The following is a 13298-nucleotide window of genomic DNA, read 5'->3' as shown; positions in this document are numbered from 1 at the left end:
GCTATTTAACTTCTAGTTGCCTGAAAAGCATGTGTGTAAGAACCCTTAATAAAAAGCATGAAGAGAGCGTTTTGGACGTATTTTTTCATAGCTAAGTTCATTGCACATTTCTCTAAATAAAGCTGTTTCTGGCCTGTTTCAGATACAAGATTCTAGACTAGTTGTACAGTTGTGCATGATGTGGTACAGGGATTCCTTTAATAGCAAGACTGGCCTCACTATGGAACTTTCTTCCAGAAAACACACACAGTTTTAAAAAGAAATGATGTGACGTGTGAAGTAAATGACAGTTAATTTTGCATCGTAGACTGGAAAAATGTGTGGAAGCTAAAGAAGAACTAGAAGCAGATCTTTATAACCGGTTTATTCTAGTGCTGAATGAAAAGAAGGCAAAGATAAGGAACTTACAGAAGCTGTTGAATGAAGCTAAAGAATCTGCAGCAGATGCACCATGTACAAGGTATTTGTTAATTCCCAGAGTTACCTGGTATCATATCTGATGCATGTGTTGGGTTAGTTTCCATTTCCTAGGCTGTAAGGGTGAGTGGTGTAACAGTTCTTTCATGCGTAAATGCTTCGTTATCCAAACCAATCAATTTAGTCTTGAAAGCAAAGGATTCTTTGGAGTGTCACTTCAAATAGCAGCCTATTGTTTTGGGTGCTGTAGCCAGGAGCTAAATATTCGCTGAATTTCTCCTCTCCTGTTGTTTTCTCTTAGGATGCAGTTGACTTTCCCAACACAGTGTGCCTCTGCCGTTTCCATAGGTGGCACTTAAATGCCCTCTCCCTCAATTCTTTGATTCCTTTTGTCCTTTGGTAAAAGTAAATATCCAAATCTGAATTTGTACTTGTAATTTATGTATCTGTATTTATGGACTTTTTAATTAAAAAATATCCAAAGAAGATATATCATTTCAATGATATGATACACCTTAATTTGTCTGCTATTTTTATCCCACTTTTTATCTTCTGCTTAATTTATCTGTTATTGTCTATCTTTGTATCTGAATATTGTAAGCTGTTCAGCATATACTATATTGACTTGTATTTATCGTCTCTAAGACAGTGCAGAAATAATCATAAATTTGTTGTAGGAATACTAGATGGAAAAACTTTTTTTTTTGTCTAGAGATAGCATTGCTACAGTTCAGATGGCTACAGAGAGAGAAAAGGAGTATGATGGCAGCACTGATGAGGAAAGTGAAAATTTAACACAGTCCTCATTACCAGCAGGTAAGAGAGAATGTATTGTCTTGGGGAATATCACGGACAGGTGAATTACTTTACATGAATAAACTTTAATGAAGACAAAATACTACCTGACAAGTTGCTCTGTGACAAGCCAACCTGCAAGCCTTAAAAATATCTTTTTGAAGCAGAGTATAATACTGGCATTTTCAAATTAAAGAAAGGAAGTTTAAAAGCATGTTGCACAAGTGAAGGTACTGTCATTTCTTTCAAAATGATAAATTACATACTTTGCAGAACTAATGACAGTCTAAAAGTATCGGAACTATCAACAATTCCATTTTAAATTCTAGGAGTCATGTGTACACAGGGAACTGCTAAAATGTAAAATATAGTTCCTGACAGTTTAGGTAGTGTTTAAAAAAGGGGAAAGATGGAAGGTTTAACTGCAATAAAAAGAGCTGTGCACTCATTCTGCATTACATAAATGGAACAAAAATATATTTATAGCAGAATTAATTTTAATTTGCCAATGAATTTTTGGCTTTATGAAGGTGCTCATAAAAGTTAATCTGACTTAATTTTTCCAGGACTGGAGAAAAGTGAAATAAATGGGGTACAGCAACTGCTCATTCTACAGTGTAATCTATATATAAAAAAAAGCTTGTGCATCACATAACGTTTTGGCATATTGTGCCAAGTACTTGGAATATGCAGGATGAATGCCACCAAAGTTTTAAATGTGATGACAGTTGCCATGTAGTTATTATGAACTTCCTTTCAAGTTTGCTGATTTTGCTATGGGTTCTCTCACTGGAGCTTTCCATTTCTACTATAGGTAAAGGCAACTACTACTAACCATGCATATTGGGAACCAGAGATGTTCAAAACCTTAATATAAGTGGTATTCAACTTTGTAGTTCATAGGAGCAGGTTTCTTGAAAGTTTTCTAATATAATATGCAGCAGACAGAGCTTCAGACAGATTTAGAAAAATGCTTGCACAAAAAAATCTGCAAATATCTGAAGAAACTATTTTCTGTTATAGTGTGCTCTTCAGCTCTGAAATCTTTGCTTTAAAGCAACATTTGGTCTGTTCAGATAATGCAGTGAAAAATACTTTATATTTAGTTAAAAGGCACAGGAAAATGGAAGGTATTGATTCTTTTGCTAGATTCAGTAAGCCTTAATTACCCTGACAGGAGTTTTGAGACAGATGTGTAAATAAAAAAAAAAAACAAAAAACCCCTCAAGCAATCATGAGGGACTGGACTGAGCGATCTTCAAGATCATAGGGAGAAATAGCAACTGTGCTTTCGAGTTGAGAGAAATGTGCCTTCTGTTGCCTTTAAGAGATAAAATGTTCAGCATTTTGATTGCAACCAAAGAGTTCTTTTAACTGCAAAATTTGAATATAATATTGAGGCTGTAAACTTAATCCTTTGGGTAACGTAGCCAAGTTTTTCACAGAAACAATACTGTCATGAACCTGTATAGTGGATATCACTCTAGATCAGATGTTACTCCATGACATTACTGCTGTAAATCTTTCTCTTTCCATATGTGTTAAAATGAGATGGTGTTCAAGAATGTTTTAATAGGTATTGGTGAAAGCCACAATCAAGAAAAAGGTCATAGTTTAAAAACTACTTAGGAGGAAAAAGAAAGCAAGTATATATGTGTGTGTACAGATAGATATAAATCAAAAACGTTAACATGTCTTTGTATGCGTGCATGTCCAAAAGATGAAAAAGGAGGAAGCTGATGTTAGTTAGCATAAAAGAAAAGTAGCAACTGAGGAAATGGCTAAAGAAAGTCAAAGAATATAAAGGCAAAGATCTCAGGCTGGGAGATAGAAGACCAATGGCTAATCTTCAGGTAAGTTGAGAACATATATGTAGCTGTTACTGGCCTCTTAGTGCAATGATAAAAATTCACTAGTAATTTTGAAAAAGCAGGCATGTTCAGCAAATATTTTTGTTCTGTATTTGGGGGGAAAAAACAGATGTAGTTTGTCATGACTTACTTCCATTCTCATAGCAAATAAGGGGCACATGCAACAGCAGCTGCAAAATCTAGATATTTTAAAATTAGCAAGTCAGGATACTTTGAGCTCCAGAATTTAAAAAGTTGGCTAAGGATTTAACTTGGCTACCAGTGTCAATTCTTCTAGAATTTCCAGGGCACTGAGGGCATTGCAGTGGATTTGCAAAAAGCTGCCAATATTAACAACACAGAAAAGTGAATGGTTCATTCAAATATGGGTGTGTCAGCATGATGTTAATCTGAGTCAAATGGTGGAGAGGGACTTTGTGAAGAAAAGTATAAAGAAAAAGAGTAAGAATGATTAACTGCAATTGTTGTAATGATGTAGAAACTAGAGGTTGCAAACTAGGTGCTCAAAATGAGTTTACCAGCTGTTTGATGAAAATAATATTAGTGAAGTAATAGGCTTAGACTTCTGTATGGCATTGAGCTGCACCACATCTTATTTAAGAAATTGGAATAGGAAAATTAACATAGTACATGATAAATGGATTTTGAAATGAGGTAGTTTATCTCAAAATGTAATTGTAAATGGAAAGCTTTCAGTCGTCATATTTGGTGAGTGTGAGATTGAAGGTAATTTATATAAACCTATTCAGGTTTCATGATACACTGGCTACAAACAAATGGTATTCATTCTAATACTGTGTAATACAGTGATCTCCAGTCCTTTAATAGCTAAGCTTCACTTGAAAAAGCTGACAACATCCCAATCTGTCCTCATTCTAGCCCCTTCTTCCATGTAGAGGTAGGTACCTCGGGGGATTGCCATCACCTTCCCTGTGCAGACCCATCTGGCCAAGCCAAGAGCCACTTGGGTGACTTCTGCGCTCTGCTCCGTGTTGCAGCCTGCTCTGGGAGTGCAGCACTGTCCTGTCTGGCCTTGCAGGGAGCCAACTTAGGCTTAGTCAAGTTAGTTCGGTTGGTCTCTCTGCCTGACCTATTATGAGTCTATCTTCCCAGTGATACCTGCCTCACTTGGCAGGCAACCACTGGTCTAATGTGAGGCTACTTCGGGCAGAAAAAGAATATAGACTCTACCCTAAAGAAGCAGCAATTCTAAAAAAAAGACATTGGCAGTCAAAATAAAGCTGATTTGCAAAGTTATGGCAAAAGGGACCATGTGGCTTTGAGTAGAAGGTAGGATTTGACCTTCTGTTGCAGTGCTGCATCAAGTTTGGACATCCACATTTGAAGAAAGATGTTAATAAGTAGGAGAGGATAACATGATAACAGTGAAGGAATTGGTAAATATGTTTTGAACGAAACACTATGAAATACCAAGAAGGATCTTAGATCATGATGTGCATTGTCTTAAGCTATATAGCAAGAAGACGCAAGAGTAGATGGTCTTTCAGTCTAGCAGATAAAGGTGTTTAGTGAACTTGAATATCTGACACTTGAAATTAGACAAAGACAAAAAATACACATTACTTCTGACAGAATAATTAACTATTGGAACAGTTTGGGGCAGGTTACGGTAGGTAAGATGTTTTTATAAAAAGACAATATCTGGTAGATATGAGAATTAATTTAAAGAAATCCACAGCCTCTATTATGTCGTGCATTGGAATTGGCCATTACTATGCTAGCTTTATCATCTATAACATCAGATGAATTGCATAATAGAACCATTTTGTGTGTCTTCTACAAAAATGAGGTATTTTACTTGTGTGTGAATTCTCAGCAAGACTGTCAAATAGGCTTTCAACCTCTCCATCACAACAGGCTGCATTTATCTGTTCACCTTCAGATAAATTTTATGTCAGAATCTTTTCCTTACTGTAGTAGTTAACATGTAACCTAAAAGTTTACCTAAAAATTTTGTTCTTTTTGCTGCTTACAGTACCATTAGTAGATATGATTTATGGTTTGCTGTTTGACTGCAATGTCTGCTTCATGGCTTAAATCCCAAATCAACTGAAACGTGGAGGTTTTTGTCTGACCTACACACTGTTGTTGTTAATGCTTTTTGTGCTATAAAAGAAGCAATTAAAATTGAATTAGTAAGTATTTTAGTATAAAACACAAGAAAACTACTGATACATGTGAGAAGAGCAACTTTCCTAATTAATGCTATATGGCTTTCTGTACAGCAGCTTTGTCCATCATGCCGTGGGGGGGGGGGGGGGATTTATTTGGCATATTGGTTAGTACTGTCAGTGCGAGACTGAAAATGAGACAAAACTCTCACTGCAGTTTAATAAATTTCTAAGCAGCAGCTGTATGTTGTGTGCCAGTGTCTTGTAAATGGCTGCGAGTTGTTGTTTGAGAGAGAAAGTTTCTGCTATGGAGGGGAGGACAAGAAGGAAGTCACCTGTTAAGGAGTTTTTCAGAAGTGGGGAGGTATGAACATTTCTGGGAGGGAGGAGCGGGTGGGCTTTTTGTTTTGTTTTGCTTCCCTCAAGGGTTTATAAAATTCCAGCTATACCACAAAAAAGCCACAGATATAGTTGTCTCTTTTGCTACTGCTATTTTGACTAAATTCCAGTAGCTTTGTGGATGCCTCATGTTTGAGGCTGCTGATGCACTGTTTAGTGCTGTCATACCTGTTTACCTCCTCCACCACATGCTGCACCACATCTAGTCTTGTATTTCAAGTCTTAATCAAAGGTCCGGTATTTTGTTGTGCTTGTCTGGTGCCTAGCATTTTAGGGTCATCGTTCTTGATGAGGACTGCTAGGTTCTATGATAGTAGAAGTAATTATATGTACATGGATGAGAAGCAGCTGGAGTAGGCTTGGAGAAGATTACATAGAGATGTTGGCTGGAATAAGGAAAGACTTTGAAAGGTGTAGTTCCTTTCATGTTCTATTGTTAACAGGAACTATATTGAAAAAACAAACATACCTCAGAGTGTTTGAAAGAATACCAGAGAAGGGAAAGTTGCTCCTCCTTCCAGGAACATAAAGAGACTGTGGGGATAGATGTTGTATACTGTACTCCATTATAGTTGTGAAGAATAATCTAGCAGGTAGAAGGCAAGCAATGGAAGAAATCAAGGAAGAATAACTTCCTGATTTATCATGGTTATCATCAGGACCAACATGAGAGTTGAAAACTGGGTCTCAAAGACTAGAGAACATGTTCTAATCATCACTGACACTGGGGTAAAGCAATACCCTAGATTTGAGAAAAACATTTACGGTGGGTCACTTTTTTTTTTGTATTGCTTTCTAGGTAGTTTGTTTTCTAGTCAAAGGCAGAGTATTTGAATGGTCTCTGCTGTGCTCTGTATTCTCTAGCTTTTCATGTTAGCATCAGAATGTGTTTTAGATTGCTATGCCATTAAACGGAAAGGGAATGCTCACTCCTATGTTCAGTGCTATTATATGTGGCTGCCTGTTGACAAAATGAGGCTGCTGGGCACCAATTTACAGTCAGCTTTCTCTCTTTTTTATTTTCTCTTGCTCATGAATTCCTTTGTTATATTTCATATTGAAATCAATGGAAGTTACTGCTCTTTGGGGTAAGGAAGAACCTCATGATCTAGTCTGTTGGGTTAAATGAAATTTTATGTTCTGTGTTAGCTGCCAGATGTAAGGAAATAGTCTATATTAAGTGAATCCTCAGACTTCCTACACTCATACATTTCTACATGTTTGCTTAGGAGCACAGATTCAGAACACGTTCTAATAAACTTGCTGTAATGCCCCAAATAAAGAGCGAGCACCTTGCCATTTCCCACTGTTTTAATGTGTAAATGTTCTCATCCCCTTCATTCAAGTTCCTACCTTGGGGATTACATGTTGTGCCTTCAGGAGTTTATGGCCCTTTAAATTTAATTAGTTCTCTTGTGTAGTCCAAGCCACCGATGGCTCGGTGCTGCTGGTTAATAAGCTTCGATCAAAGTTATTTAAAAAAAAAAAAAAGCCTATTATAACAGCACCCAACTGCGCTATTGCAGCTAAAGTTCCATCTGTCAAGGCTTCTTCTTTAAAGTCTATTTTAAGGAGTTCCAGAACTTGACTATTTTAATTGACTTTGGGCTTAAATTATTATTTTATTTTTTTGTCAAGGTATAATTAGAATTGGTTCATCCCAAGGAATAATCTCCCCCCTCCCTTTCCCTTAAAGTTGTAGATATATTTTTTCTGAAGTTCTGATACAAATCCTTTTTTTTTCTGTGACCTGATGATTTAATGCCTGTAAAACACTTGACCTTGCAGAACTACTTTCCATCTCTATTATACCAAATGTCACGGTCCACATACAGTCACAGCACAATTTCCATATATTAGTATTTTCCTCTAAAAATCCCATTGTTATGAATATTGCACTAGGAGAGGAATTAATAAGGTATTCATTTAAAATATTGATATAAAAATTAACAGAACTGCATACATCAATGCTTCTCAGTGTACATGCTTCAGTATATGAAGTGAAGTAGTTAAATGTGGTATCCTCTGAGCAGGTCAGTATTATTTCTGTTGAATGAAAAGATATAATCTCAGTGATATAATTTTAATAGATTTATGCTCTGAAAAGACTGTTGCAGATTACTGAATTTTGTGATTTATCAAAAAAGTTAAATACTTCATCACTACACTATAGTTTAAGTGCAACTACATCAATTAATATCACATCAATAAATGTTCCTTGGTGTATTATCCACATATTACCAAATGTTAGGTATGAAAGAACTTCATTTCAATAACAAGCTGTAAAATTTTTATAGCATAGATAAAGCTTTGCATAATAAATCATTTTCAAAGTGTCTTTATCAGATTTAAGTTAAATCATAAGACTGTGTTTTTAGACTCTTTATCAGATTTAAATTCCAAGCTTAATGCACTTCCATGAATTTTCTGCACTTACGAAGAAAACTGATGTACATAATGCAGCAATATATATTTGGAACAGAGGTGGAATTATTTCATATTTTTTTCTTTGGGTTTAATATATTCTTGCATATAACAATGCCAATGCCTCTCCTAGAGATAAACTATTTTTTTTTCAGGTTTGATGTAGAAAAACATTACCAGAAAGATCTGTTTGCCAAATCCCCTGTTTTGCAAAGAACTCTTATTTTAACATATGCTTCCAGACTTCCTTCAATTATAACACTAATCCTTAAGGAAAGACACATGGGTTTTTTTGAAATAGCTAATGTGCTATTTTCAGTCCCAGTTTGGTACTGCCAGATTTGGGGAGTGATTTTTAGGGTGACAGGCATGCATTATTCTCTCTCTTCTTCTGTTTAAATAAGCAGAAAATTCCAAAACTTACAGAAGAATACAGGAGACTACTTCTCTCTCTTCTTGAATATATGGTTTAATAAAGCCTGTAAGAAGGCATAAAGGAAGTATTTTCCTTTCCAAGAGGCAAAGTGAGGAAATGGAGCTATTTACAAAGTTTAGACTTTGGTGAAGAGTAGTTTGAGACTGGCAAAAACCCATAATTTTGTGAAGATTTGGGCAATTTGAAAAATAAGTAATTTTTTTAATGAGCAGTTAGAATATCTAATGAGTTATTAATGAGAGGAGAGAAAAGAGGAACAGATGACAAAGTTCCACTCATTCCAAAAAATCAAAATCAAATCCATTAATAGTATCAAAGGTACTTCTTCATTATCTTCTTTCGTGGAAAAACATTCCCCCCGCCAAGGAAGCAAATGAGTTGTACCTGGCTTGCTGGTGTTATGTTCCCTCTACTTCTCTTCAAAATCTGTTGTACTTTGCTATGGCTTGAGATCCTAAAAGTTTTAAGCAGCATTGGGAGGGGCGGGGGGGAGAAGAGATAAATCATCTTTGTATCTATATATAGTACCAATATATTCCTATGGGGCATGCAAAGGAAATGTGGAGTGTCCTTTTCTTCCTTGTATTTCATACTAGTTTAACATGTCCCTAGCAGGCTGCAATTAGTGTAGAGCTGGATGTAAATTCTGTGAATCAAGGCACTTTTGCACGAGACATGCAGCATTCCAGTACTTTGCTTCCTTTGCAAAAATCTTACAGCCTGACCATATACCAGGCAGCACAAATTGAGTGGGATCCTTTCTTTGTTTTCTCTTCTTCATTGAATACAGAAGACTTATTTCAACACCCACTGAAGTCATTGGCTGACACAGTAGTACATCAGTTGTAAAACTATTGCATTAATAGTGCTAGAGCAGTTCCACTATCACCCCTGCTCTGTTTCATCCTCCTTTAATAAATAAAGAGCAAGTGCTTTCCAGGTAAATAAGAAACTTTTGCCAGTCATCAACAAACTGCCTGAAGTAATCCACATTCTGAAACTTTTGTTTGTTCTTGTGCTTTTAGGGCAAGGACTCTGTGCTTGTTTAGTACTCAGCACGGTGGTCCTTTATTACTGGTTGGAACCTTTGGGATTTGCTGTAATAAAAAAAATTAGTTACTCTTATACCAAAATATGCTTCAATACATATATTATGCAACATGGACATTATAGAATGCAATCTCTGGTAACACTGGTTTCGAACTTGCTGCTGAAACCACTCTATTGCGCAGTTTCGTTATGTACTTTGTGCCACATGCCAGCTCTAAACAATTAATTGAGTTGCAGGTCATAAATTGGTTCACCAGAAGGTACAGTCAGAAGTTTACTTTCTTTGGAGGTAATTTTGGAAAGGTAAAACCGAGCCAGATTTTTTGGTGATGGACATTTTACTTTATTGTGAGTGTTATGGATTAAATGCCTTTAGCGTAAGTACTCATCAGGTCTAATTTAATGCACATTTTTTATTTTATGTTCAGTTCACACCTTTCATTTATTCATGATAGTTTTCATAGGCACGTTTGCAAAGGTATTTACTTTTGGTGTCTGAATAGTTTTACATAGACGTGTAATTCAGAGAGAAAGGCAAGACAACATATTTAAGTATACTTCATGTCAAACTGAAGTAAAATAGAACAATACAAATGAAAATAACACAGTGCATTTGTATTCCCTTTCCTCACAGAAATATGGACATATATGAAACGAGTTGATCTGGGTTTAGCAGTATCAGCTGATAGAGAAGTATCCTTTCATCAAAGGGAAGTATTGGTCCTTGAGAAAAATAGCTCCTGCAGTGGTACTGATAGCAAGTTTCTATAATCCTGAACATTTGAATAAAAGGCCTTATCTTGAGCTGTTGAAGAGACTACATATCAGTGGCAACCAACAAAAGCCGGATGCTGTTGATTCTTGCAGACTAGAGAATCTTGTGTTCAATGAGCAGCACACTGAAGCCAAATTTCCTGGAATGACTTGAAACCTGTGACTATGTGCACATTTTAAAACAGCAGTTCTCATTTTAAGATGATTATTCTGTCTTCATAAACGTCATGTTTTGTGCATGTTTTGTTGTGGCTGACAGCGACTGAAGCAATCAAAAGCTTTCTCTGCTTTTTACTTGCACTGATTTTATGCAGTGACAAGCTTCCCTTTCTGAATTTTGAATGTTGCTTTCTTTCTAACAAAAATGCTGGAAGAGAAGCAATGTCATCGTTTGCTCTGGCAACCTGTGTAACAATGACTGTAATAATTCTCTGAATTATTTCCAATTGGTATTACAATGTTTCTTTGGAGCAAACAGCCTATCTTCATTAAAAAGCTAAGCTGATGAAGATTGCACCATTACCTATGGTCATTTCCTCGATTTATTACTTTTCCAAGTTAAAATATGCATCCTTATTATTAACCTGAATTTTTCTTAACTAAACTTTGTTCTGTGGATCAATTAGGTCTTTGCTAGATTGAAAAGTTGATTTCCCTATTTGGTTTTCCTTCCTGTAGCCCTTTTTGTTGTCTTTTAAAGTCCTGTGAACACTTGATTGGAAACATAATTCAGATCTACAAAAACATAAAAATCTTCATTCTATATAAAATAAGAATAGAGAAGGATTTTAAAAGAACTTTTAAAAAGCCATTGATTAAGGGGAAGGAAATTCCTTCACTCCATGGGCTAAAAGTCCCGAATGTAATACTTTTCAAGTTTTTGTGGGTTTGGTTTTTTCCCTTCTTCCCTTCCTCTCTCCTCTTCCATCCTGCTTATTTTACTCAGTATTTTTTTTGGTTTTATTTATTTCCATCTTGAGTGATATGTTCTCTTGTAAAATCACTTCCCTCTCTCTTCTTTAGCTTTTATCATCAACGAAGTGGCATGTATATCAATCTAAAGGATACTGAGAGTAAGATGACATAAGGACATAAAAATATATTTTAAAAGGTTGTTTTAATTAATGGAAATCCTAAAAGATGAACAATTTCCACAGAAATAATTTGGCATGATGCCAAAGTTATTGGAAAGCTGTTTTGATGAGCATCACACTAGAAAGCTGGGAAGCTCTTTTTCATCTTCATGATGAAAAGCTCTCCTCAGGACCCTTTTCCTCAGTCATGTATGCAATGTATGTAGTATTATACAAAGTTCCATGCAGAAGATAAGGCTTCTGCAAAACTTAGTGAGAAGGGAAAAAATGGCTATACAATAAATCAGTGGCAATAGGCAAAAAAGGCCTGTATAATTATTACTCTAATTTAGCTATATTTAGTGTTTAGCTATACTTGGCTTGTTTTTAAAGATTAACATTAGCCTGTTGACTTATGCTCATTTATTTATACAATAGGCAAAAGCATCTCATGAAAAAGGTATTAGTTAAAAAGTCTGTGTTCAGGGTGATCAAACGTTATGTTACAGACCCTCTGAAAGATGGCTTGCTCACGTGCGACCTGATGGGGGGGAGAGGCATTCTCAAAATTGAAACTGTCAGGAGCATCTTATTAGTGCTTTGACTTACTGTATAAATTAAAGGGAACAAAAGATATAAAGCCAAATCAAGAGAATCATAAACTCTGTATTCTGCTTTTGAAAGGGGAGGGGGGAGACTAGAACCCAATATATATGAAACAGAGATAATGTATTTCCACATGCCTACAAATGCAGGCATTTGTTTTATATAAATGCTTAAATGTCCTGTTTATTTTACTCTGGTATGACACATTTATTGTGACAACTCCCAACCCTCTATAGCTAGCTAAATGTCAATTCATGAGATTCAGAGCTTTATGTATAGGAAGACAGGTGCAAAACAAATCTCTAATATTTGCCATATATGTTCTAAAACAGGATAGTTTTTACTGTGGATAGATTAAATCTCTGACAGCTGTATCTTCAGATAGAATGATAATATAGGTCTGTGTATCCTGAATGTAACTCCTCTGTCTTAGAAACTAAAGACCTAACTTTACTTGGAAAATGATGGATTTAAAGAAAATTGTGATCAGAGAGATGAATTAGTCTTTCTGCACTTTTCATCCCCAATTCACAGGTCTTAACTATTGACATCTTTTCTGTTATTCCCCTGAGACAGCTGTTAGTAGGTATGATCCTGATCACCTGGGACTAATCATAATACTGAAATCACTGGGCCTTATTTTGTATTCCTCACAAATTCAAATGCAGTAATTCACCTTTGCCCAGGCAGGTATCTCTGGAGTCAAGATGCTAACCTTTTCTTTCTTTAGAGCTTATAAAAAGTATCATTAACTATTCATTAATAACTCATGATCATTCCAAATTCTGTCAGCTTATAAAAAGCCACACTGTCACTCCCTTCTTACAAACAGAAGTTGGGTGCCCAATGCGCTGCTGGATACCCATTGCTTCTGGAGACTCGTGCATATGTTTGAATATGTAAATATAAATTAAAATAAGTGTTCATTTGTAAATGTCCTTTCTAAGGAATGTGGATTAAAATATAGGATTTACCCCTTTATAGTAGATATCAACTGCATTTAGAATTAGACAGCATAGTTAAAATGAAAAAGGATATGTTAATGTATGTTTATACGATCCAATATTTTGGAGTATATTGAGAATATAGTATAAATTAAAAATTGCCACAGTTGTTCCATAACAGTATTTCTCAGCCTCTTTTAACCAAATAACTGCCCTAATCTTTTGAAAAACAAAAGCAAATTAGTCCACAGCCTTGCTGTCCATGGCAGAAAATCAATTTACTATGCCTGTTTCAGGTGTCCCCCATTTTACTTCAGGGGGCATTCCTTTGTTTTGTTTGAGTAGAGTTTTTATTTTTTATTTAGTAAAAATATTAA

At 35.6% G+C, this 13298-nt stretch overlaps 1 protein-coding gene across 7 annotated transcripts in view; it reads left to right on the top strand.

Annotated features, from left to right (window-relative positions):
- XRCC4 (X-ray repair cross complementing 4) overlaps nucleotides 1-13298 on the top strand; it is a 196245-nt gene that overhangs the window by 89409 nt on the left and 93538 nt on the right. For 6 of the 7 annotated variants that reach the window (XR_010886987.1, XM_067316288.1, XM_067316286.1 and 3 more), the window contains 2 exons: nucleotides 308-460; nucleotides 1130-1233. Coding sequence is in view for 6 of the 7 variants with exons in the window: in XM_067316288.1 (XP_067172389.1) it covers nucleotides 308-460; nucleotides 1130-1233 (257 nt within the window). In the remaining variant the exon portion in view is untranslated. The remainder of the gene's footprint in view (nucleotides 1-307; nucleotides 461-1129; nucleotides 1234-13298) is intronic. The other variant, XM_067316290.1, reaches the window with a different exon arrangement.

This window comes from Apteryx mantelli, chromosome Z (assembly GCF_036417845.1).
Source record: "Apteryx mantelli isolate bAptMan1 chromosome Z, bAptMan1.hap1, whole genome shotgun sequence".
Lineage (NCBI taxonomy): Eukaryota > Metazoa > Chordata > Aves > Apterygiformes > Apterygidae > Apteryx > Apteryx mantelli.
The sequence above is the reverse complement of the archived record's forward strand: the minus strand, read 5'-3'. Positions and strand labels throughout refer to the sequence as shown.